The 27,904-nt window shown below is 37.0% G+C and overlaps 1 protein-coding gene across 12 annotated transcripts in view; it reads right to left on the bottom strand.

Moving 5' to 3' along the window:
• Positions 1–27,904, bottom strand: part of LOC140629442 (outer dynein arm-docking complex subunit 2-like) — a 150,382-nt gene that overhangs the window by 61,684 nt on the left and 60,794 nt on the right. For all 12 annotated transcript variants that reach the window (XM_072818919.1, XM_072818915.1, XM_072818920.1 and 9 more), the window contains 3 exons: positions 13,825–14,030; positions 12,346–12,444; positions 4,580–4,727 (listed from right to left, as the gene is read on the bottom strand). In XM_072818919.1, coding sequence (XP_072675020.1) covers positions 4,580–4,727; positions 12,346–12,444; positions 13,825–14,030 — 453 coding nt within the window. The remainder of the gene's footprint in view (positions 1–4,579; positions 4,728–12,345; positions 12,445–13,824; positions 14,031–27,904) is intronic.

Raw genomic sequence — 27,904 nt, 5'->3', positions numbered from 1 at the left:
GGGATTGACCCCAGATGCTTCCATTATTGCCTCAAGGACCCAGGAACAAGACCAGCTGAGATGAAGCACTTCAGAGTAGCGGCAGACATCTACAAGCCCGCTTGCTAATAATCTCCCATCTGAGCCTGGAGGTAATGCCAGAGTAGTATTGACATCTTATCCTCAAGTGACAAGGAAATGCCTATAAGGGAGATAGAGCAGGATTCTAGACCCAGTCTCTGTGATCCCTCCAAACTACCTAAAATCTTAACCAGTCACATTCTTGGCATCACTCTATAGCCTCCTCAATTTTCTCCTGGATTTATTTATCCTATAGTATTAAGTTCCATACCCAATCCTTCTCCAATCCACACAGTAATAGATTTCAATAGGCTTGAAACCTTGTGTCCAGAAATTCATTCTTCAGTTTCATGATAGGTATAATGTGTATGAAATGCAGACCTACTTATAGTTACAACTGTTCAACATTTTCTCTCACTTGACTGAAGAGTACCCATTTGTATTAACTTATAATACTATAATACTTGTGACTAATCCACATTTCCAAACAAAATAAAATTCTGCAACTCTCCTCCTATTTCATAAAGGGGTTCTTTGTGAATGTAACTGGTTGAGTAGTAAAACTTCCACATTTTACAAAACTTCACAGAATCAGTGTGGGATGCACCTTAACAAACTATCTTCCCCAATTGCTGGAATCGATCCAAAGCAAAACATTTTAATTGCGAGATTTTAAAGCAGCCCTGGCCAGGGGAAAAATAATACCCATAGAAAGCTAGAATATACAGCAATAAAATTGCATATCTACATGGAGAAAGGGAACAGGAAAGGGAGAGGGTAAGAGAAGGTGGGAAAGATGTCAAGAGCAGAAGGAATGACTCTGGCTCACAGGGAGGAAAAACTGCTCTCAAGGAGCTGAGCATGAAGAACAGCACAGCCTGGCCCTTTGGGAACCCATTCTCTCCCCATCACACCTCCTGAGCAGAGGGTTGAGAGACAAGCCTGTACTCACTGGCTAGGCACTCTGCAAGACATAGAAGTGAGTTTAATATGGTCTTTCCATTTGAGTAGCTGACAAGACAGACAAGTTGAACCATAAAGATAGCAGAAGAAAGAATGTGTTTCTTGCTAAGGAAGCTGAAAAGGTGGTTTATTGCTTCTTTTAGAACTCGGGTACAGAGTCATCTGTTATGTGTGTGGGGGGAGGAAGAAGTTGGAAGGTTAAAAAGTAAAAATGCAAAGTCTTCATTAGTTTAAAAATTAAATTGTATTCTAAAAATCTAGATTAAAAGAATATATGCATATATAAAACTTGTAAGTTGAAATGAATGTATGTCAAAGCCAAATAATTAAATATAAATTCCCTTTACTTACATGCCAAGATCTGAGCTCATAGCTCTGGATAAATAACAAGCTATAGTTCATTGACCTGTTTGGGTATTAATGAGCTCATCAAATTTTTTTCAACAATTACAGACATTGCTGTACTTGGAAAATGGTAAGTAGAAAGTCAGGTCAACATTAACATTTTTCTACTAGTGTAAGTCTACATTTAAGGCATAAGTCTGCAATTAAAATGTCAGGTGTATTTATTTTGAGATTACCTAGAGACATTCAATTTTGCATTTCATAGACTTTTAATATCCTTTTGTGTCCCCATATAAAACATTTATCTGTGTCAAAAAGCTTGAAATCATTTGTAGATATACTTTTTCTTTTATTGGCTATGTTAAGAATATCTACCTGTGGGAACTATAATAATTCCAAGCAATTTACTGTCTGGCCAAAAGTATCACATTTGCACATGATTTATTGATGAATAACTTGTGCAAGCTTAAGTAGCACTTCATCAATAAATGTTTTCCTTAGCTGTTCTGGGACAGAAATAGTGCATCCCTTTTTGGCCTGATTTATATGGACTTATCCTAAATAGTCGAAAAACTCAAGATAGTTATCCAATAGTTAGGCTATTACGAGAAACGCTCATTGCCATGTTCACTGGGAGGATATTATTAAGGATGTCATTCACTACCACACTCACTGTCTGCTTCATTAAGTCCTCAGGGAGAAAATTCTTTCTGCTCTTAGTACCAGGATCAGTTACACACATTGGCAACTGGGCTATTTTTACCTCATGATGGTAAGAGTCTTTCCCTCATGGTATTAACTCTGTATTTCCCTCCTTTTATTGGTTGCTAGAAAATTTAAAGCAAAAGTTGAAGGCCAGCTTTGCAAGTCCAGAAGACTCCACACCATATGTTGTCTATAATAATAATAATATGTAACAGAAGCCATTATTATTACTAACGAGTACTGAGTACTTTCTGCTAAGCACTTTATATGTGTCAGATCTTTTTCATAATAATCATAAAACATGAGAACCTTTGTTTTTGCCAACTTGACCAATGAGAAAACAAACTGAAACTCACAGAGGTCAGTCAAATACCTCAAGGCTACTGAGCCAGTAAGTGGCAGACGCCTGACCCAATTAGAATCTTTCTAACATGGAAGGTCATGCTTCTAACTGCTCTGGTAGTGTGCCTCCTGGTCCATCCATGCGTCTTTCCTGTTGACTCTTTATTTCCTTTGACTAATGAAATAAAGTTAACAGACCAGAATTATTTGTATAAACACCAGGGCTCCCATCTGGCTCAAGTTGTTCAAGTGCTAGATGGCAAAATTCTCTGATGCATTTCCCTCCCCCCCCCCCCCAGAGTGACATGTGCTTTATGAGTACAGGAGAGATGGTGGGAAGATCCACGGACCTTCCTACCATCAGGAAGGTCTTCTGAGTCTGAACATTGGTGCTGTGCATGCTAGGCTGAACCACTATGTTGACTGCATGATTTGTATGCAAAGACGCCCACCAAGGGCATGTGCCTGACCATGGGGCCTGACCTCCAGCCTGTGCTCCAGATAGTTTCCAAATTCCTAGGATAGGAATATTCAAGATCCCAGAGTAAGATCTCCAAATTCTTAGGAATTCTTGAAATGATAATCATTCCATGTTTTTTCCCAAATTGTATTTATATATTTTTAGGTGATAATGATGATCCTAAAAGTTTTCCATAATAATAAATAGTATATCATTTTTTGTAATAGATATGCTAAAAATTTCAGAGGTTTTCTATTAAAAAAAACCTCAAACATATCTATTGCAATAACATGAAAAATGATCTCCACTAAAAGAGGGGAACATTACCACGAAATAAATGCCAAATCAAAGCCATTTTAAAAATTGAAGTTGATATAAAAATATTTACTATTTAAAAGATATTATTCTTAAGATGAAATTTTAAAACAAAGCATTTAATAACTAGGCTTTCAAAAGCATAGTACCTAAGGTGGGCATTAGGATTTGCTTCACAGAAGCTCCCATCCTTTTTTAATGATGAAAATCTTTGATTTGCTTGCCTGGATCCTGGTCTGGCCATTGAAATCTATGTTACAGTGGAGAATTAGAATACTTTTTCCCAATTTCTTGACTAATTTTTCTTGGGATTCAGGAAAACATAGATTTTTTTTTCCTGAGAAATACAGGGAATTGCAGCTGGGACCATGCTAAGAAAGGGGGCATATTTTTCTTCTAAAGCAACTTTCTCAGCTACAAAGCTGTGTCCATGCAGAGGATGTTTATTGAATTCACAAAAATGTATGTATAAACTATTTTACCTGTCAGCTTTGAAGGACCTCAAGGGCACCAGAAAAGTAGCCTTAAGTAATTTAGGAGCCACATAAATATCTTTACATATTGCAAAGCCATTGGCAAATGCCCTTGATTCACTCAATCATGTAGAAAAGCTGGAGGAAACTATGAGTTAAGTAAAAATGTTTTTACGAGTACTTCTCAACTATTGCTTTAGTCCTGGCCTACCTAGACATTATCAATATCAGTTATCCACTGATATTAATCTGGGTTTTGGCAAATCATTTTCCCTGCCCTGCCCCCATTCATGTCTTAAATACATTATATAGGCCATTATTATGTAACATGTGTTTACACATATTATGTTGAGAGTAATGAAAAGGGACTGATACATATTTTAAGTATCTACAATGTACCAAACACTATCCACATCTTTCAAATATGCTTTACCAACCCTGAAGTAATCCTATAGGACAGGTATTAACCTATTTTCCATAGGTTAAGAAAAATAAGGCTCAAAGCTATAATCAACAGCTATACTGTTGGTAAGTAACACAGCCTAGAAATTATAGTCCAACTTTAAAACAAATCCATGTTCTTGATGCCACAGCATACTGCAAGGTGTAAAATGATGGCAAGTCATAATAGCTGCTGGCTACCATGGCCCAGGGGAAAGGGTTGGTACCAGGCAGACCGGCTGCTCCACGAGGACTAACCGTGCTATCCTCAGGGTAATAAGACCTTCCCCTGTGCACACAGGGTAATAAGACCATTCCCCATGCACATTTAAATAATAACGGGAGTTTTTACTACTCTTATTTGAAAAAAAATATATATATATACATATATAATCAATTTGGAAGTAGAATATACATTTTTAGGAAAGGAATTAAAAGAATCATTGTAAACACAATACAAAGAGGTTTGTCTTACCTTTAAATGTTTCACCAGTTTCTGAATTTGCCAATATTCAGATGACAAATCTGCATTTGCTTCCTGACGACGATCAGGTGGTTCTTCATCTTCCTCATTCTCTGAGGAGCTGTCACTAAGAATTTCCTCAATCTTCTCAGCACTCTTACTAAGAACAGTAACAACCACCACATATAATAAACATATTTATGCTACAAAATGGATGTGGTTATAATCATTAATATTTCAGCAATATGAACATAAGCAATGTATAAGGTACCAATACCTTCTGAGTTCTAAAGATCTTTGCTAAGATCTAAGCAAGGAGATGAATAAATCCCTGTCTCTGTACCAGGTGCAGTTCATTATTATTGCTTTGTATGCAATAATAATAAAGAAAATAGTAAGAAATGAACAAAGGCATTAAGTATATGTCCTATGGCTGTGCTGTACAAAAAGGCAGCCACAAGTCATAGAAGTTAAATATCTTCTGGTTATTTATGTTTATATTTATTTAAATTTATTGATTGAATCATGTTTATATTTATTTATCAAATTGAAATGAAATACAATTAAAATTTCAGTTTTTCAGTCAAAATAGCCACATTTCAAGCTCTCAACACTCACCTACTATACCAGAAGCTTAGATAGAAACCATTTCTATCATCAGGGAGAGTTCAATTGGGCAGCACTGCAAATGCCCACAGGAAGGGTGTCTCTTTTATGAAAGGGAGTACACTTTGTTCCTCACTGCTCTAGAAGCTTCTAACTCAACATCAGGGCCATGGATACCAGCAAGTTCACTCAAGCTTTCATCACCATATCTAATTCATTCTCATTTTCTCTTTCGCTCCATCCTCTCTTCCCTCCAATCCCCCTGTGTGATCTCTTCTCTCAATGTCTTTCCTCATTCTGTTTTGAAGCAAAGGAGAAAGCATATTTCTAATAATTGCACAGAAGTAACTTTCAAGTTTTATTAATTTTTAAAAAGATCTTCTGTTTATTTATTTGAGAGATAGAGCATGAGCAGGGGATAGGTAGAGCAGGTGGGAGAAGCGGACTCCGTGCTGAACAGGGAGCCTGAAGTGGAGCCAGGGCTTGATCCCAGGATTCTGGGATCATGACCTGAGCTGAAGGCAGATGCTTAACTGACTGACTCACCCAAGCGCCCCTGAGTTTTATAAATTTTTAAGATTTTTTTTTTTTGAAAGGTGCTTTTGCACAGAGAGTCATGCAGAATGATGCTCCTGTGCTGTCTGGGCTGCAGTGGAGTGAAACTGAAATCCTGAACTGAAGTGCCTGTTCCAATTCATCAAGCCACATGATGAGTTTCAGTTTAATGTATTCTCTTGTCCAACAAATGTCAGGAACCTGGTTTGGTTCCAGAGCAAAATCTGGTAGATAAGGCTTACTTAAGAACCAATGTAAATTTAACTCAAAGGTCCCAGATTGAAACATATACTAAATAACCTATATCCTCCAGAGAATCTCTAAATGTACTTTCCCTTAGCCTAGCAAGCTCCTGGAGTTAAGAGCAAGGTGCACTGGGTTGACCCAATCACTCTCGAATCATGTTAAAAAAAAAAAATCAGTACCTCAAAGGAAAGCTGTTCTCTTTTTCCAATGATGAACCCTTTGACATATAACCTTAAATGGCTTTCCCTATTTTATGAGGTTCCCTTCCGGTCCTGTCCCATAGCAACCATACATTTGGGAGGTAAAAATAAGCAAATCTCAATGTTTCACTGACCTATGAACTCCACCTTAAGAAATACTTCTCTACTACATCATTATATCCACTTAAGAAGAGACATAGAGAAGTTCACATTTTTGTCAGAGTAATGGTTGTTGCTTGGATATACTACCCCTTTACCCTTATCTATTACTCTAGAATTCTCTGACTCACTAAATTTTTTTTTGACTCACTAAAATTTGACTTAAAATTGAAACATGTAAGGCCAAACATTTAGTTTAGGAAAGATGAAGTAGATCTTAAGTACATAAAAATCCTGGATATTATATATAAAACAAACACGATAGGACTCTGACAGGTTGAAAGGAGAAGAAAGACTATTTAAGGATCTACAGACTTGAGGAGCAACACAATGGTGAGTTCCTTGGGTTTTTTGTCTCGTGTATTCCAGATTGGGTACTAGAGAAGATAGTGATGCAGAATTATCAGTGGGCACAGGGAAAAAAGCACCTAAGAAAAGCCTGCTCTTTCTACTCAGAGGACCAGAAAAGGAACAGCTTAACAAGATAGAAAACTTTTAGGCAACAGATGATCTATTCTAGTCAACACCACAGAAAACACTGTGGCTCACCCCCACTTCTGCTAACAATGCTAAGAGAAGAGTGTTCTACCTTTATCAGACTACAACAAAACTCCCTAATCCCTGTGTCAGAAGAGACCTAATGGAGAGTCAGAATTTCCACCAACCCCAACCCCACTGACAAATAAACAGAGTCTCTTCCTCTCTGTTACCCACAGAGACCTAGTCAGAGCTTGAACTTCCATTACCAGTTAAAAATGATGAGAAGCCCCTCGCTCACCTCCCCAAGTTGTCAATGAAGGCCTAATTGAAAATTTGTAATTTCCTTCTCTAACCTGAGGAGACAATACACATCTTATTCCACCAATGTGATGTAGGAGGAAACCTGCTAAAACATAAAATTTAAATAAGATTCAGAAAAATTAAGAGAATCATAGAATCTCAAACATTATTAAAACCTAAAAATTACCCATTCTTTTACCATGCTCCAAAAGGTAATAGATAAAAAAGACATTCATGGAAGAAAGGGTTAGAGAGAATGGAGAGAAAGAAAACCAAAACCAAAACAAACAAAAACAATGAACAGAAAAAAAAATATATATAATGACAATCTTAAGCCCTAACATAATAATGACATTAAAGGTAAAAGTTCTAAATACACCAATTAAAAGAATTTAACTTACTGTACCAAAAAGAAAAAGAAAAGAGAATCAACCAAATGCTACCTACATGGAACTCATTTCAAATGTAATGATATAATATCATTAGTTTGAAAGAAAAAGAGGAAAAAAACCCACCATGTAAACAATCAAAAGAAAGCAGAAGTGTCTATAAAATAATCTGATTAGGTAGACATCAATAAAAAGAAAATGACAAGGCATATAGAGGAACATTACATAATGACAGAGACATATCAATCCCAAATATGTACACACCAAACAGCAGAGCTGCAAAATGCATAAAGCAAAAATAGAACTAAAATGAGAAACAGAAAAATTATACTTAGAGACATCAATACTACTCTCTCATCAATTTGTGGAACAACTGGACTGAAAATAAGCTAGGATATAAAAGAAATCAACACCACCAAACAATATGATTTAATCCACTTTTATAGAATACTCCAACAGCAGCAGGCTCTACATTCTTTTAAGCACCCAAAGACTCTATACCAAGATAGTGTGACCACACAAAACCTCAACAAATTTAAAAGAACTAAAATTATATAGTGTGTGCTCATTGCCCATAATGAAATCAAACAAAAAAAAATCAATAACAAACAGAAGACGAAAAATCTCCAAGAGTCTGGAAACAAACAAACAAAAAATGCACTTGGGTCCAAGAAGCGAGCCTCAAGGGAAATTAAAAAAAAAAAAAAGCCACACTGAACAGAAATTAAAATGAAAATACAACATATCAAAAACTTTTGTACACAGATAACAGCTAACACAGTGCATAAAGGGAATTATATAGCACTAAATGTTTGCATTGGAAAAGAGAAGTCTCAATTCAATAATCTAAACTTAAGTCTAAAGAAACTAGAAAAAAGAATAAAGTAAACCCAATGCAAACAAAAAAGGAAATACTAAAGAGCAGAAATCAGTAAAATTAAAACAGAAAAACAATTTGAAAAATCAGTAACAAAAAGCTGCTTAAAGAAAAGATCAATAAAATTGACAAAACTCTAGTATAACTGACAAGAAAAAGAAAAGACACAAATACCAGTACCAACAATGAAACATGGGATATCACTACAGATCCTGCAGACAACAAAAGAATAATAAGAGAAAACTATGAACAACTATACACACATAAATTTGACAATCTAGATAAAATGGACCGTTCTTTTAAAGTATAAACTATCACAACTTGCCCAATATGAAACACATAATTTGAATAGCACAATTATTAAGAGAATTTAATTCACAATTAAAAAACCCAAAACAGAAGTCTTTAGACCCAGATAGCTTCACTGTAGAATTTTACCACACAGAAGAACACCAAATTTTATATGATCTCTTCTAGAAAATAGAATAGGAAGGAACTCATTTTACAAAGCCTGATATCAAACCAAAGACAGTGCAAACAAAAACAAAAACCAATACAATACTCTCAAGATTGTGGATGCAAAAATTCTTAACATAATATTAAGCACATGTAATTCAGCTACCTATAAATAGGATGAGTGCACTATGACCAAGTGGGGTTACTACAGAGATGCAAGGCTGATTTGGTATTCAAAAATCAATCAGTGTAATCAACCACACTAACAGCCTATAGAAGAAAAATGACATGATTATACAATTGATGTAGAAAAAAGATTTGACCAAAATGAACACCCAAATGTGAATAAAAATGTTCAGAAAACCAAGAACAGAAGGGACCTTTATCAACTTGATAAAGAATATTTGTACAAAAACCTACACCATCATCATACTTAATGGTGAAAGACTAAATACTTTTCCCTTAAGATTGAGAACAAACAAGGCTATTGTTCACTTTGATCACTGCTGACCAATACAGCACTGGAACTTCCACTTCTAGTTGTAAATCTAAGAAAAAATACACAAGACTTGTATGCTGAAAACCATAAAACATTAGTGAAAGTAATCAAATACTTAAATAAACCGAGATATATAATATTCATGGATTGGAAGAGTCTACATAGTAAAAATATCAATTCTTCCCAAATTAATATAGATATTTAATGTAATTTCCAAGAAAATCATCAGTGATTTTTTTCTGTTGGAGATATAGCAAGATTATTCTAAAATTTATGCAGAAAGGAAAGGAACTAGAATAACTAAAAGCAATTTTTGAAAAAAAAAAAAGTGAGAGAAATCACTTTTCCAGACTTCAAAATTTACTATACAGCTACAGTAATACAGATTGTGTGGTAGTGGTAAGGGGCTAGATGAAAAGAAAAAAATCAGTGGAATAGAACAGATACCCAGAATAGCCCCACATATGTACACCGAACTGATTTTGAAGAAAGATACAAAAGTAATTCAATGGTGGAAAGATAACCTTTTCATTAAATAGTGCTGGAGAAATTGGACCTCCACTTAAAAAAAAACAAAGCAAACAAAAAAACAACAACAACTAAATCTTGACCAAAGTCTCACACTAAAAATAAGAAAAAGGCCATAGGCTTTATAATGTAAAACTATAAACATTTTTAGAAAAAATAGGTGATAATCTTAAGGACCAAGGGCTTCATGAGGACTTCTTAGACATGACATCAAAAATACAACCCATACAGGAACCTGGGTAGCTCAGTCAGTTGAGCATCCGTCTCTTGGTTTGGGCCCAGGTCACAATCTCAGGGATGTAAGATTGAGCCCTGCACAGGGTCTGCCTGCTTGAGACTCTCTCCCTCTCCCCTTCTCTTCCCCATGCACTCTCTCTCTCTCTATCTCTAAAATAAACATATTAAAAATAAAAACAAAACAACCCATAAAAGAAAACATTGATAAATTGAACCTCATCAATAGTAAAACGTTATTCTATGAGAGAGACTCTATAAAAAGGATGAGAAAACAACTTACAGGGAGAAGGAAATATTTGCATACTACATATTCAATCAAGGATATCCAGAATAAAGAACTCTCGAAACTCAACATTTAAAAAGTGATCTGATTAGAACATAAAAAACAAAAGACAAAGAGACATTTCACTAGAGAATATATATGGATGGCAATAAGCCCATGAAAAGATGTTCAACATCACTAGCCATTAGGGAAATGCTAAGACCATGATGAAATAATACTATACATCTTGTAGAATAGCTCAAAACCAAAACCAAAAAAAAGTTTGGATGCAAAGGCAAGGATGAGGATAAACTCAGTTTCCCCTAAGTGTTTGATGGGAACTAAATGGTACAGCCAGTCTGGAAAAGTTAGATAGTTTCTTAAAAAGCTACACAATTATTATGTGTCAGCAATTGGGCATTTATCTTAGAGAAATGAAAACTTCATCCATATAAAAGCCTTTATATGATTGTTCATAGCATCTTTATTTTTAATATCCAAAAGCTGCAAACAATGAAAATGCTCCCAATAGGTGAATAATTAAATAAATGATGGTACAACCACACCATGGAATGCTACTCAGCAAAAATAATAAATAAATAAATAAATAAATAAATAAATAAATAAATAAATAAATAAATAAAATAAAAAAAATAAAAAAAAACGATTGCACTATGAACATATGCAACAACTTAGATGGATCTTAGGGGTATTATAGTGATGAAAACAAAGTCAATATCAAAAGTGTATAATTCCATTTACATGATATTCCCAAAATGATAAAATTATAGAAGTGGATAACAGGTTAATGGTTGCCAGGAGTTAGGATTATAGGGAAGAGGTGTGGGCATAACTATAAAGAGGTGGCAAGAGTGGCTTCCCAGTGGTGATGGAACCCTTCCACACACTGACTGACAGGGTCATCACACACATCTACATGGAATAAAGTGATAGAAAATGATACATGCACATTATATCAATATCAGTCTCCTGGTTTCAGTGCTGTAGGATAGTTATGCAAGATGCAACCACTGGGAGAAGCTAGGTGAAGGGTATGAGATTCCTCTGTACTATATTTGCAGCATTCTGTGAATCTGTAATTAATTCAAAATAAAAAGTTTTAAAAATAGTCAAATAAATCAAATAATTTATTATGTTGAACCCAAGAATATAGGATTAATGTAGTAGGGTGTCTTAAAGTTTCTTCTTTTTCTGTGTGCACAAACTTTATAATGTGAAATGTCTGCATTTCTTCCCACTACTACCCCAAACTTACTAACAAAAGTAGCTGACCCTCCTCCACATATGCCGCTTTTGTTGTCAAAATGAAAATGGAGTCAGAAGTTTACTAGCCTTCTATTGATGGCTGTTTTTTAAAATATTTTATTTATTTATTCATGAGACACAGAAAGAGAGAGAGAGGCAGAGACATAGGCAGTGGAAGAAGCAGGCTCCATGCAGGGAGCCCGATGTGGGACTAGATCCCGGGACTCCAGGATCACACCCTGGGCCGAAGGCGGCGCTAAACCGCTGAGCCACCCGCGCTGCCCTGATGGCTGTTTTAATGAGAAATAACATCTATCACTTTAGGATTGGCAGTGCCACCAGTGATGAGTAAAATGAGGCTCAGGAAGATGACTTACCCTTGCTATGATAGGATTGTTCAAAAGTAAGAGATCAGCAAAGAGCCCAGTTCTCCTATCACTCAACTCATGGCAATTAGCATTAAATTCATTTGTTTACAGAGAGTTAACTAGTACCAATAGATGCCTGTGTTTCAAGGAACTCTTCACTAAAAGGATATCTTGTAAATATATTCAAAGAAATTCAGTATTATCATTTTTATAACTAGTCAATACTAGTTGGTCCAAGGGTCCAGTAGAGGACCCCGATGTAATGATAAGAACACCAGAAATTTGCATGCTATCTAGCCCACTGGGTAAAGGGTGGCTTTAAAGGATGGTTCCTTTTAATAGATACGTACCGAACTAACTGTGCTCTTCCAGGTGAAACAGGTGGTCCTGACCTTTCAAGTCTTCCTCTATGTTTTTTCTCTTGAGTGTCTCTTAGTAAGCTTTTGTGCCTAAAAATATATTAACATTTTAAAATTAACTTATTGTGGATTGATAGGAAATTAAAAATAGAAATGTACCTAAAGATTTCATCATTTTCATGCACCCGTGTGACATGTTTTCCTAATACAGAAAAGAACTGTATGAGTTTCAGCCTCATCTGACACCTGGGATGTCCCTTCAGTCTTTCAGGCACATTTTGGCCAGTATTTCTTTTATAAGGACCAAGTACTAGGAACTGTCACTCTGCAGGCCCCTTCACTCGGAGCCTTCTACTCTGGGCACATCCTGCCCTGGGTGAAAGTTGCCTGGTTACTTCCCTTCCCCACCCGACTCTGCCACAGGGCCTGGATCTGGTTTTCCAGGGATTCCCAGGTTTAGCGTGGTCCTTGGCACATAGTGGGTTTTCATTACATAGTGGCTAGGTAAACTCATAACTGAAAAATGCCAGGACGTGGGAAGAGTGGTATTTTAAGATTCACCTTCCAGCATAACAGAGCAGCCTGTGTATTTGTCATTTTCATACTCCTTCAGATAGGAGTCACAGAGATCAAACACCTCAAAATTGATGAGAATTAGAGGAACAAGAGCATCTCCTTTTTCCCCAGGACTCCTTCCATCTGCTCTCTGGGTTTGCTGGCAACATGTACTCACTCCGTGGTTCTCAGAATCCCTGCAAGTGAGGGTCCCCTGTGACCAGCTGGGAGCCACTTCTTGCTTTACCCAATCGGGGACCGCATGGAACATTAAAAATAGGCTGAAATTTGTAAGCTATATGCTAATTTAAAAAGTGTCCTTGGCATCTCCGACTGCCGGCTTTTATGAAACACAGGGCCTTAATCTGTGCTTAGGTACCTATTTATAGACGTCCTTAAGTGGAACTCGTTTTGTATGTCAGACATTCTTTAAATTAGTGTCTGCTTCACTTAAGCCTGTTAATATTTTGGAGGCTCTAGCCTTTCTGTGGTATTTACTTAAAGTTCTGTTAATAGATAAGATGCTGTCTCTATCAAGATTTCCCTGATTCACTTCACATAATTTTAATCATTCTAAATTCACCTAGCACTTAACTTCTTCAGGTCCCTACCACTGCGTTTACATTGCCCGTGAGATTCCTCCATGTCTTTTATCATCTTTTTCACGTGATATTAGCCCTGACCTACCAATTGAGTCAATGGTGCTCTTGCCTTCCCTTCTGGTGCCCACACATAAGCCGTATTCACGCCAAATACTTCTACTTGGAATATGAAGAGCAGGGAGGGACTGACTTGTATTATGGAGGGACATGTCAACATCTACTCTGGACTTTCTCCCATGACATAAACTAACAACTAGGCAAATGTGGTTACTGAGGATGTATCAGAGAAGCCCTCATGCAAATTTCTACATACTTTTTGAAATCAACAGTGGCCTTCCAGTTTAAAGTTGGCTCTAATCTCTTGGTCATTTGAAACTTCCCGAAGTTAATTTGGTTCTTCTCTAGTATATTCTTGCTTGAAGCAAGAAAAGCTTTAGGAAGGGCGTCTGCTTCTTCCTTCTTAGGTACCTCCTTAGGCTCTTCATTTTCTTTTTTCCATTCTTCAGTGAATCTAATATCCTTTATGTACAAAAAAAACAGTAATTTTTACAATGACATCACTTCTGAATTGTTTTGTGCTATCTGAAAATTAAAAAGTGATAACTTCAGAAAATGAAGTCTCTGATGCCTCTAACTTGTGTTGCTTAGTGACACACACTAGAGAAGGGCCACTTCAGGACTCAGGTCTCTATTGGAGTGACGTTGCCAGAAATGTGATGTTCCTAAGCTCCCCTCCCCACTGCAGCACACACAGATACAACAGCAGGGTTAGACCTACTCACTCCTCACTACTGCCAGACAGATCTAAACTCAAGGGCTGCCTGGGTGGTTCAGTGATTGAGTGTCTGTCTTTGGCTCAGGGTGTGATCCTGGGGTCCCAGGATTGAGTTCCACATCAGGCTCCCCGCAAGGGGCCTGCTTCTCCCTCTGCCTATGTCTCTGCCTCTCTCTGTGTGTCTTTCATGAATAAATAAAATCTTTTAAAAAAATATCTAAACTCAGATGCTATATTGACTGGGACACATCATGTATAAATTTCTGAAACAAAGGATTAAAAGCATATTTTGCAGTTAGCCAGAGATAAAAGACACATGACAGAGGAAGTCATTATATTTAAAAGACACATGACAGAGGAAGAAATATAATTATTAAGAAAGACTTATCAGAAACAATGCAAGCCAAAGGAAAAGAGAATGACATCTTTAAAATATTTTTTTTTAAAAAAGACCTGCCAACCCAAAATTCTAAATAGAGATTAAAAAAAAAAAAAAAGCTTTCAAAAATAAGGGCAAAATAAAGACTTTCATAGATGATCAAAACCAGAGAATTCTTGTTCACTTCCGGAAGGCCTGTGCTAAAGAAATGGCGATGAAGTTCTTCATTCAGAAGGAATAACATACCAGAAAGAGGACTATACCACATCTATACAAAGAAATGAAAATCTGTAGAAATGGTAAAAATATAAAAGACTCCTCATATTATTTTTAATCATTCTAAAATGTAATTGATTCTCTAATGTAAAAATAGTATCGTTGTGTTGAGGGGTTAATAGCATACAAAAGTAAAATGCATGACAATACTGCCAAGGGTAGGGAGAGGCACTGAAGGTTACTGTGGTAAGTTCTTAAAGTCTTTGTGAAATGGTAAAACAGTATTTAAAGGTGGGTAGGATAAATTAGAGATATACATTATGAGCCTTAAGGCAGTCATCATGAAACTTTTAAGAAGCATAACTGACAAAAAGCATAAATAAAACAATCATTTTTAAAGGCTCAATTAATACAAAAAGGGCAGGAAAAGAGAGAAAAAATAACAAAGAACAAATGAGACAAAAAAGAAACAAGTAGCAAATTAGTAAATTTAAATTCAAATCAATCCCTAGTTACATTAAATAAAAATGATTTAAAACTTCAGTTAAAAGAAACTGGATTGAATTGGATGAAAAAGGTATTTAAAAACCCACTTTCCATACGACCAATAATCAAAAAATGCAGGAATGGTTACATTAAAATCAAACAAAATGGACTTAAAAACAAAATATTATCAGACCTAAAAAGGGAGACACATAATGACAGTCAACACAACTCTTATTGTATATTCACCAAACAACAGAACTTCAAAGTACATTTAGAAAAAAATGTAACTAAAAAGAAAAATAGATAAGCCCACAATTATGAGACTTCAAAAACTCCTCTTTCAGTAATCAATAAAATAAGCACACAAAAATTAATAATATAGAGAACTGAGCAATACTATCAATTACATTGACAAAACTGACAATTATAGAACATACTACCCAATGGCAGCAGGACACATACTCCTCTCGAACAAAAAAGAAATCACCAAAATTGACCACATTTTGGTCCATAAAACAAACATCTACAAAGCTAAAAGGACTAAAATCATATGGAAAAAAAAAGAAAAACCTTCTCTTAATTCAATGGAATTAAACCAGAAACCAGTAAAAGAAAGATAACTAGAAAATCTTCAGATATATTAATGTGCCTGAAAACATATCAAAATCTATGGGATGTAGTTCATGTAGTGTTCATATAGAAATTTACAGGATAAAACTTTATAGTAGAAAAAATAAAGGTCTCAAATGAATGGCTAAACTTCCAAATTAAGAGATTAAATAAGAGCAAATTAAACCCAAAAAAATCAGAAGGAAAATAAAATCATCAAGAGCAGAAATCAAATAAAAAGGAAAGCAGCCAAAAAAATCAATGAAACAAATAACTGTTCTTTAAATAAAATCAACCACTTCTTTTCAGATTAATCAAGAATAAAAAGAGAGAAGACTCAAATGATCCATATCAGAATTGAAAGAGCAGTCATCACAAAAGATCTTCCAGACATTAAAGGATAATAATGGAATGTCATACTTGATGCCAATAAATTAGATAAGTTGGATAAAATGTAAGAATTCACTGAAACACACAAACTACCAAGGCTCAAGAAGAAGAAACTGGACTAGCTCTATATCTATTAAAGAAATCAAATTCTCAATATAAAAACATTCCAATAAAGAAAGCTACAGGCACAGATGGCTTCACTGGTGAATTGTATCAAATATTTAAGAAAGGAATAATATCTAATTTGTATGAAGAATTCTAGAAAGAAGAAAAGTAAGTGAATATTTCCCAATTCATTTTCTGAGGCCACATTACCCAGCTACCAACACCAGATAAAGATGTTAAAAAATAACTACTAACCCATATCTTTCATGATTATAGATGCAAATATCCTCAGTAAAATACTATCAAATTTCATCCAGTAATGTCAAATAGGGTAAGACATAATGATGAATTGGGATTTACTCCAGAATTACTCAAAAAAGTCATCAACAGACAAAAGAAGGATAATCGTGCAATCATCTCAAGAAATGCAATAAAATCACCACCTCAAAGCAGCAATGGGCTCATCTCCCATGGGTTAAGTGGAGGCCCCATGGGAAGCATGTAAGAAGGCACTCTCCCTCCCTATCAGCCAAGGTAGTGTCAGCAGAGGCTTCATAGGAACTGAACTTCCACCCCTGTCCAACGGTAATGAAGCATACTATTCCACCAGAGTTGTCAATGGAAAGTGAAGAACTCAGATCTTGCAGGACCTCCAGACTCCACCAGCAAAGTACCAGAGAAGGCCTGCTAAAACAAAAGATCTAAATAAAATCCATAGTTTCACAACATAATGCCCCAAATGTCCAAGACAATAAAAGATCATTCATCCTACCAAGAACCAGAAAGATCACAACTTGAATGAGAAAGGATAATGTAGGAATAATGTTTATACCAAGATGAAATAGATGTTGGAATAATTTGATATGAATTTAAAGCTGCCATCATAAAAATGCTTCAGTGAGCAATTTTCAAGACTTAAAACAAACTAAAAAGCCTCAACAAGTAAATAAAAGACATGAAGAAGAACCAAAAAGAAATTTTTTTATTTTATTTTATTTTTATTTATTTATTTTTTTTATTATTTTTTTTTCAAAAAGAAATTTTGAAACTGAAATTTATGAACCAAAAAAAAAAAAAAAACCTCACTGGATAGGCCTAACAATATGATGGAGAGGACAGAGGGGAAGAATCCATGACCTTCCATTAAATTACTCAGTATGAATAAAGAAGGGAAAATTCATTGCAAAAAAAAATGATAGAACCTCAAGATCTGTGAGGCCACAACAAAAATTCCAAAATTCATGTCATCAGAGTAACAGAAAGAGAAGAGGAAGGGAGTCAGACTAAAAATGTATTCTAACAAGATTTGAAATTTTCTCAAACTTGGAAAAAGACATAAATCTAAGATTCAAGAAGCTGAGGAAACCCTAAACAAACAAACAAAGTTATCCATGCCAAGACACACACACAAAAATCAAACTCGACAAACTAAAGACAAGGAAAATTCTTAACAGCCATGAGACATAAACAATATTTTGCTTTTAAGAGGAAAACAATTAAAATAATAACAGATAATCATGGAAGCCAGAAGAAACATTTTTTAAACACTGGAAGTAAAGAATTGTCAGCCTGGGATACTATATCCAGTGAAAATATTCCTTCAGAAATGAAGGGGAGGTCAAGAAATTCTCAGATGAGGGAAAATGAAGAGAAGCTGTCATCAACAAACTTAACCTAAAAGAGTAAGTTCTTAAACAGAAAGACTATGATAAAAGAAGAAACTTGCAACAGCAAAAAAAGAAAAACAATGGAAAAGAATAAAAGTGTAGGTAAATACAAAAGACATTCATTCTGCTTTTGAGTTTTTTAAATGAAGTTTGATGTTTGAAGCAAAACATAATGCTGTCTTATACAGTTAGCAATGAATATGGAGGAAATAAAGACAATTACAAATGAGAGAGGTAAAGGGACTTAAAAGAAGATACTTTTTTTTTTTTTTTGGTTACTAAAATTGTATTTATTTTTTCAGTCCCATCAGTGTAATAGTATTATAGCTTTTGCAAGAAGTTTATGTTGAAAGAGAAATGACATAAATTCTCATAGTATATTTGTAAAGAAAGACTATGCTGACAGTTTTTTTGTGTGACATCTCAGGGAGTTGCAAGGGATTAAGTCATACACAATTATTGTTTGAAGGCGACATGGTTTCTGTACTTTGCTCAAACTGGTATAATGTCAAATAGTAGATTATAATTGATTACATAGGTATATATGGTACAATACTCATAGTAACCACAAACATGCAAAATCTTTACAAAGAGGTACATTCAAAACACTATGGATAGAGGAGCAAGATGGCGGAAGAGTAGGGTCTCCAAATCACCTGTCTCCACCAAACTACCTAGAAAACCTTCCAATCATCCTGAAAATCTATGAATTCGGCCTGAGATTTAAAGAGAGACCAGCTGGAATGCAACAGTGAGAAGAGTTCGCGCTTCTATCAAGGTAGGAAGGCGGGGAAAAAGAAATAAAGAAACAAAGGCCTCCAAGGGGGAGGGGCCCCGCGAGGAGCCAGGCTGAGGCCGGGGCGAGTGTCCCCAGGACAGGAGAGCCCCGTCCCGGAGGAGCAGGAGCTGCACCGACCTTCCCGGGGGAAAGGGGCTCCAGGGGGTGGAGCAGGACCCAGGAGGGCGGGGATGCCCTCGGGTTCCCCGGGACAGGAACAGAGCAACTGCGCGCCCAGGAGAGTGCGCCGAGCTCCCTAAGGGCTGCAGCGCGCACGGCGGGACCCGGCGGGACCCGGAGCAGCCAGGAGGGGCTCGGGCGGCGGCTCCGCGGAGGGAGCTGCGGGGCGGGAGCAGCTCGGAGGGGCTCGGGCAGAGGAAGAGGCTCCGTGCAGAGGGGGCTGCGCGGTTCCAGGAGCAGCTCGGAGGGGCTCGGGCGGCAGCTCCGCGGAGGGGGCTGCGCAGCCCGGGAGCTCGAATCCAACAGCGCAGGCACCGGAGCACAGGGCGCCGGGACACAGCCCAGGATCCGGCCTCCCCCCGGGACAGGCAGAGGCCGGGAGGGCCCAGGACAGCGAGGACACTCCTGCCCCGAATGAGCAGATCAGCGGCCCCGCCCCGGAGCCTCCAGGCCCTGCAGACGGAGTTCCTGCCGGAGCTGAATCCAGGTTTCCAGAGCTGCCCCGCCACTGGGGCTGTTCCTCCTGCGGCCTCACGGGGTAAACAACCCCCCCTGAGCCCTGCACCGGGCAGGGGCACAGCAGCTCCCCCAACTGCTAACACCTGAAAATCAGCACAACAGGCCCCTCCCCCAGAACACCAGCTAGACGGACAACTTCCAGGAGAAGCCAAGGGACTTAAAGTACACAGAATCAGAAGATACTCCCCTGTGGTTCTTTTTTTGTTTTTTTGTTTTGTTTTTGTTTTGTTTTGCTTTTTGATTTGTTTCCTTCCCCCACCCCCTTTTTTTCTCCTTTCTTTTTCTTTCTCTTTTTCTTCTTTTTTTTTTTTTTTTCGTTTTTTTCTTACCTTTTTTTTCTTTCTCTTTTCTTTCCTTCTTACTCTCCTCTCTTTTTCTCCTTTTCCCAATACAACTTGCTTTTGGCCACTCTGCACTGAGCAAACTGACTAGAAGGAAAACCTCACCTCAAAAGAAAGAATCAGAAACAGTCCTCTCTCCCACAGAGTTACAAAATCTGGATTACAATTCAATGTCAGAAAGCCAATTCAGAAGCACTATTATACAGCTACTGGTGGCTCTAGAAAAAAGTATAAAGGACTCAAGAGACTTCATGACTGCAGAATTTAGAGCTAATCAGGCAGAAATTAAAAATCAATTGAATGAGATGCAATCCAAACTAGAAGTCCTAACGACGAGGGTTAACGAAGTGGAAGAACGAGTGAGTGACATAGAAGACAAGTTGATAGCAAAGAGGGAAACTGAGGAAAAAAGAGACAAACAATTAAAAGACCATGAAGATAGATTAAGGGAAATAAACGACAGCCTGAGGAAGAAAAACCTACGTTTAATTGGGGTTCCCGAGGGCGCCGAAAGGGACAGAGGGCCAGAATATGTATTTGAACAAATTCTAGCTGAAAACTTTCCTAATCTGGGAAGGGAAACAGGCATTCAGATCCAGGAAATAGAGAGATTCCCCCCCTAAAATCAATAAAAACCGTTCAACACCTCGACATTTAATTGTGAAGCTTGCAAATTCCAAAGATAAAGAGAAGATCCTTAAAGCAGCAAGAGACAAGAAATCCCTGACTTTTATGGGGAGGAGTATTAGGGTAACAGCAGACCTCTCCACAGAGACCTGGCAGGCCAGAAAGGGCTGGCAGGATATATTCAGGGTCCTAAATGAGAAGAACATGCAACCAAGAATACTTTATCCGGCAAGGCTCTCATTCAAAATGGAAGGAGAGATAAAGAGCTTCCAAGACAGGCAGCAACTAAAAGAATATGTGACCTCCAAACCAGCTCTGCAAGAAATTTTAAGGGGGACTCTTAAAATTCCCCTTTAAGAAGAAGTTCAGTGGAACAGTCCACAAAAACAAAGACTGAATAGATATCATGATGACACTAAACTCATATCTCTCAATAGTAACTCTGAATGTGAACGGGCTTAATGACCCCATCAAAAGGCGCAGGGTTTCAGACTGGATAAAAAAGCAGGACCCATCTATTTGCTGTCTACAAGAGACTCATTTTAGACAGAAGGACACCTACAGCCTGAAAATAAAAGGTTGGAGAACCATTTACCATTCGAATGGTCCTCAAAAGAAAGCAGGGGTAGCCATCCTTATATCAGATAAACTAAAATTTACCCCAAAGACTGTAGTGAGAGATGAAGAGGGACACTACATCATACTTAAAGGATCTATTCAACAAGAGGACTTAACAATCCTCAATATATATGCTCCGAATGTGGGAGCTGCCAAATATATAAATCAATTATTAACCAAAGTGAAGAAATACTTAGATAATAATACACTTATACTTGGTGACTTCAATCTAGCTCTTTCTATACTCGATAGGTCTTCTAAGCACAACATCTCCAAAGAAACGAGAGCTTTAAATGATACACTGGACCAGATGGATTTCACAGATATCTACAGAACTTTACATCCAAACTCAACTGAATACACATTCTTCTCAAGCGCACATGGAACTTTCTCCAGAATAGACCACATATTGGGTCACAAATCGGGTCTGAACCGATACCAAAAGATTGGGATTGTCCCCTGCATATTCTCGGACCATAATGCCATGAAATTAGAACTAAATCACAACAAGAAGTTTGGAAGGACCTCAAACACGTGGAGGTTAAGGACCATCCTGCTAAAAGATAAAAGGGTCAACCAGGAAATTAAGGAAGAATTAAAAAGATTCATGGAAACTAATGAGAATGAAGATACAACCGTTCAAATTCTTTGGGATGCAGCAAAAGCAGTCCTAAGGGGGAAATACATCGCAATACAAGCATCCATTCAAAAACTGGAAAGAACTCAAATACAAAAGCTAACCTTACACATAAAGGAGCTAGAGAAAAAACAGCAAATAGATCCTACACCCAAGAGAAGAAGGGAGCTAATAAAGATTCGAGCAGAACTCAACGAAATCGAGACCAGAAGAACTGTGGAACAGATCAACAGAACCAGGAGTTGGTTCTTTGAAAGAATTAATAAGATAGATAAACCATTAGCCAGCCTTATTAAAAAGAAGAGAGAGAAGACTCAAATTAATAAAATCATGAATGAGAAAGGAGAGATCACTACCAACACCAAGGAAATACAAACGATTTTAAAAACATATTATGAACAGCTATACGCCAATAAATTAGGCAATCTAGAAGAAATGGACGCATTCCTGGAAAGCCACAAACTACCAAAACTGGAACAGGAAGAAATAGAAAACCTGAACAGGCCAATAACCAGGGAGGAAATTGAAGCAGTCATCAAAAACCTCCCAAGACACAAGAGTCCAGGGCCAGATGGCTTCCCAGGGGAATTTTATCAAACGTTTAAAGAAGAAACCATACCTATTCTCCTAAAGCTGTTTGGAAAGATAGAAAGAGATGGAGTACTTCCAAATTCGTTCTATGAAGCCAGCATCACCTTAATTCCAAAGCCAGACAAAGACCCCGCCAAAAAGGAGAATTACAGACCAATATCCCTGATGAACATGGATGCAAAAATTCTCAACAAGATACTGGCCAATAGGATCCAAGAGTACATTAAGAAAATGATTCACCATGACCAAGTAGGATTTATCCCTGGGACACAAGGCTGGTTCAACACCCGTAAAACAATCAATGTGATTCATCATATCAGCAAGAGAAAAACCAAGAACCATATGATCCTCTCATTGGATGCAGAGAAAGCATTTGACAAAATACAGCATCCATTCCTGATCAAAACTCTTCAGAGTGTAGGGATAGAGGGAACATTCCTCGACATCTTAAAAGCCATCTATGAAAAGCCCACAGCAAATATCATTCTCAATGGGGAAGCACTGGGAGCCTTTCCCCTAAGATCAGGAACAAGACAGGGATGTCCACTCTCACCACTGCTGTTCAACATAGTACTGGAAGTCCTAGCCTCAGCAATCAGACAACAAAAAGACATTAAAGGCATTCAAATTGGCAAAGAAGAAGTCAAACTCTCCCTCTTCGCCGATGACATGATACTCTACATAGAAAACCCAAAAGTCTCCACCCCAAGATTGCTAGAACTCCTACAGCAATATGGTAGCGTGACAGGATACAAAATCAATGCCCAGAAGTCAGTGGCATTTCTATACACTAACAATGAGACTGAAGAAAGAGAAATGAAGGAGTCAATCCCATTTACAATTGCACCCAAAAGCATAAGATACCTAGGAATAAACCTAACCAAAGATGTAAAGGATCTATACCCTCAAAACTATAGAACACTTCTGAAAGAAATTGAGGAAGACACAAAGAGATGGAAAAATATTCCATGCTCATGGATTGGCAGAATTAATATTGTGAAAATGTCAATGTTACCCAGGGCAATATACACGTTTAATGCAATCCCTATCAAAATACCATGGACTTTCTTCAGAGAGTTAGAACAAATTATTTTAAGATTTGTGTGGAATCAGAAAAGACCCCGAATAGCCAGGGGAATTTTAAAAAAGAAAACCATATCTGGGGGCATCACAATGCCAGATTTCAGGTTGTACTACAAAGCCGTGGTCATCAAGACAGTGTGGTACTGGCACAAAAACAGACACATAGATCAGTGGAACAGAATAGAGAATCCAGAAGTGGACCCTGAACTTTATGGGCAACTAATATTCGATAAAGGAGGAAAGACTATCCATTGGAAGAAAGACAGTCTCTTCAATAAATGGTGCTGGGAAAATTGGACATCCACATGCAGAAGAATGAAACTAGACCACTCTCTTTCACCATACACAAAGATAAACTCAAAATGGATGAAAGATCTAAATGTGAGACAAGATTCCATCAAAATCCTAGAGAAGAACACAGGCAACACCCTTTTTGAACTCGGCCATAGTAACTTCTTGCAAGATACATCCACGAAGGCAAGAGAAACAAAAGCAAAAATGAACTATTGGGACTTCATCAAGATAAGAAGCTTTTGCACAGCAAAGGATACAGTCAACAAAACTCAAAGACAACCTACAGAATGGGAGAAGATATTTGCAAATGACATATCAGATAAAGGGCTAGTTTCCAAGATCTATAAAGAACTTCTCAAACTCAACACCAAAGAAACAAACAATCCAATCATGAAATGGGCAAAAGACATGAACAGAAATCTCACAGAGGAAGACATAGACATGGCCAACATGCATATGAGAAAATGCTCTGCATCACTTGCCATCAGGGAAATACAAATCAAAACTACAATGAGATACCGCCTCACACCAGTGAGAATGGGGAAAATTAACAAGGCAGGAAACAACAAATGTTGGAGAGGATGTGGAGAAAAGGGAACCCTCTTACACTGTTGGTGGGAATGTGAACTGGTGCAGCCACTCTGGAAAACTGTGTGGAGGTTCCTCAAACAGTTAAAAATATACCTGCCCTACGACCCAACAATTGCACTGTTGGGGATTTACCCCAAAGATACAAATGCAATGAAACGCCGGGACACCTGCACCCCGATGTTTCTAGCAGCAATGGCCACGATAGCCAAACTGTGGAAGGAGCCTCGGTGTCCATCGAAAGATGAATGGATAAAGAAGATGTGGTTTATGTATACAATGGAATATTACTCAGCTATTAGAAATGACAAATACCCACCATTTGCTTCAACGTCGATGGAACTGGAGGGTATTATGCTGAGTGAAGTAAGTCAGTCGGAGAAGGACAAACATTATATGTTCTCATTCATTTGGGGAATATAAATAATAGTGAAAGGGAATATAAGGGAAGGGAGAAGAAATGTGTGGGAAATATCAGAAAGGGAGACAGAACGTTAAGACTGCTAACTCTGGGAAACGAACTAGGGGTGGTAGAAGGGGAGGAGGGCGGGGGGTGGGAGTGAATGGGTGACGGGCACTGGGTGTTATTCTGTATGTTAGTAAATTGAACACCAATAAAAAAAAAACACTATGGATAAATCAAAATAGAATTCTAAAAAATGTTCAAGTAATCTGCAGAAACCACAGGAAAAAGAATACAAAAATGAAAACTAGGAGGAACACAAAATAAAAGTAAAGTGGCAAGCGTAAGCTCTAACGTATCAATAGTTAAATGGATATTATCTAAACACATCAGTAGATACATCAATTGAGTTACACAAATTTATCTTTAAAATGACTCAACTATCTGCTGTTTACAAGAAACTCACTTCAAATATAACAATATATGTAGCATGAAAGTAATAGGGGAGGGATCCCTGGGTGGCGCAGCGGTTTGGCGCCTGCCTTTGGCCCAGGGCGCGATCCTGGAGACCCGGGATCGAATCCCACGTCGGGCTCCCGGTGCATGGAGCCTGCTTCTCCCTCTGCCTGTGTCTCTGCCTCTCTCTCTCTCTCTCTATGTGACTATCATAAATAAATAAAATTTAAAAAAAATATTTAAAAAAAAAAAAAAAAAAAGAAAGTAATAGGGGAGATGGGTGCTGGGTGGCTCAGTCAGTTAAGCAACTGCCTTCAGCTCAGGTCATGCTCACAGGGTCCTGGGATAGAGCCCCACATTGGGCTCCCTGCTCAGCTGGGAGTCTGCTTCTCCCTCTGCCCCTCCCCCCGCTTGTACTCTCTCACTCACTTTCTCTGTCTAAAATAAATAAATAAAATCTTTAAAAAATTATATTAAAAAAGAAAATAATAGGAAAGAAAGATATAACATGGAAACAATGGTTAAAAGAAAGCAGGAGTGGCTATAAATGTATCCAATTAAGTAGACTTCAGAAAAAGGAAAATCATGAAGGACAGAGAGGGACATTACATGATGATAAAATGATCAATCAAGAAGATATAGCAATATTAAATGCATATACAGAGCTTCAAATACAAAAACAGAACTAAGAGAAAAATTAGACAAATCCATAATTATAGTTGAATACTTCAAAACTTCTCTCTCAACAACTGATAGAAAATCAGCAAGAATATGAAAGAACTTAGCACCAAAAACCACATGATTTTTTACACAAGGTAAAAAGAAGAGAAGAAATAATAAATACCAAAGTGAAGTAGAAAAAAACACACAGAGAAAAATCAATGAAACTAAAAGCTAAGTCTCTGAGGAAACAGAAAATCAAGAGACCTCTACCCAGATGAGTCAAGAAAAAATAAAACACCAATGACCAATATTAGAAGTGAGAGAGGTAACAATAGCTACATAGTCTACAGACATTAAAAGATGAATAAAAGAATAACCATAAACAAGTTTACACCAATACATGTGACATAGATGAAATGGACAATTTCCTTTAAAGACAATCTACCAGGGTGCCTGGCTGGCTCAGTCAGTAGAGCACGCAGCTCTTGATCTTGGGGTTGAAAGTCTGGGGATAGAGATTGGGATAGAGATTATTTAAATTAAAAAATAAAATGGCAAAAGGTTATGTATACTTTACATATATATATGTATACATATATAAAGTATATGTATACTTTACTCCAACAGAATCATTTTTTAAATAAGTAAAAAAAAATAAAGATTACCATAACTTCCTCAAGAAGAAACAGATAACCAGCCTGGCCCAAACTAGTAAAGACACTGAAATCTGTTGTTTAACAACTTACCTACAAAGGACACTCCAGGCCCAGATGGCTTCACTACCAAACATGTAAGAAAGAAACAATATCAATTCTACACAAACTCTTTCAGAAATTGGAGAGGAAAAAAAAAAACTTCCCAACTCATTTTATAAGGCCAGTATCACTCTGATAACCAAAACCAAAGGTATTAAAGAAAACTACACATCAAAACCTTATAAATATAGATGTGACACTTAAAATCTTAGCAAGTTAGATCCAATAATATATAAAAATGATACTACATCCTGAACAAATGAGCTTTGTTCCAGAAATGTATGGTTATTTTTTTAAAGCTCATCAATGTAATTTATTACATTAACAAACTAAGAAAGAAAAAAAAAACATGTAATTTTCTTAATAGGTAATCATTTGGTAAAATCCAACATCCATTCCTTTTTGTTTTGGTTTTATTTAAATTTAAATTAGTAAACATACAGTGTATTATTGATTTTGGGGTAGAATTTAGTGATTCATCAGTTGCATATAATACCCAGTGTTCACTACATCAAATGCCCTCCCTTAATGCCCAACATCCCATTCTCCCATCCCCCACACCCACCTCCCCTCCAGTAACCCTCAGTTTGTTCTCTATAGTTGAATCTCTTATGGTTAGTCTCCCTTTCTGTTTTTATCCAATATCTATACCTAATAAAAGTTTTCAACAATCTGAAATAAAGGGGAACTTCTTCAATCTTATAAATGTCATATACAGCTAACACATACTTAATAATGAGAAACTGAAAGTTTTTCCTTTACCACCAGGAGCAAGAGACTACTTCTATATAATTCTGTGCTGGAGGTTCCAGATAATGCATTAAGAAAAGACAAAAAAAGGCACTGAGACTGAAAAGGAAGAGGCAAAATGATCATTATATACAGTCAATATAATCACATACATAGGAAACCCTCTGGGATCTATGAACCAGACACTAAAACTAGTAAATGTTTCAGAATATAAAAATGATATATAAAAATCAAGTGAATTTTTATATAGTAGCAACAGATAATCACAAATTAAAATTTTAAAACTACCATTAACCGTAGCCTTTTTAAATAAAAATTCAACTTTGAAGTTAGATTCAACTTTGAAGATCTAACTAGCTTTATTAATTGATTCATGAAGCCAGCAGCATCCCATGTAGCTAGCAGACAAATGTTCCACTGAGCTAAACAAAAGAAATAATTTTAAAGGCAGAGAGACCATTTGAAAAAAGGAATTTATTAGCA

Source organism: Canis lupus (assembly GCF_048164855.1).
Source record: "Canis lupus baileyi chromosome 5 unlocalized genomic scaffold, mCanLup2.hap1 SUPER_5_unloc_5, whole genome shotgun sequence".
NCBI lineage: Eukaryota > Metazoa > Chordata > Mammalia > Carnivora > Canidae > Canis > Canis lupus.
Note: the sequence above shows the minus strand (reverse complement) of the source record. Positions and strands in the feature narration are given on the sequence as shown.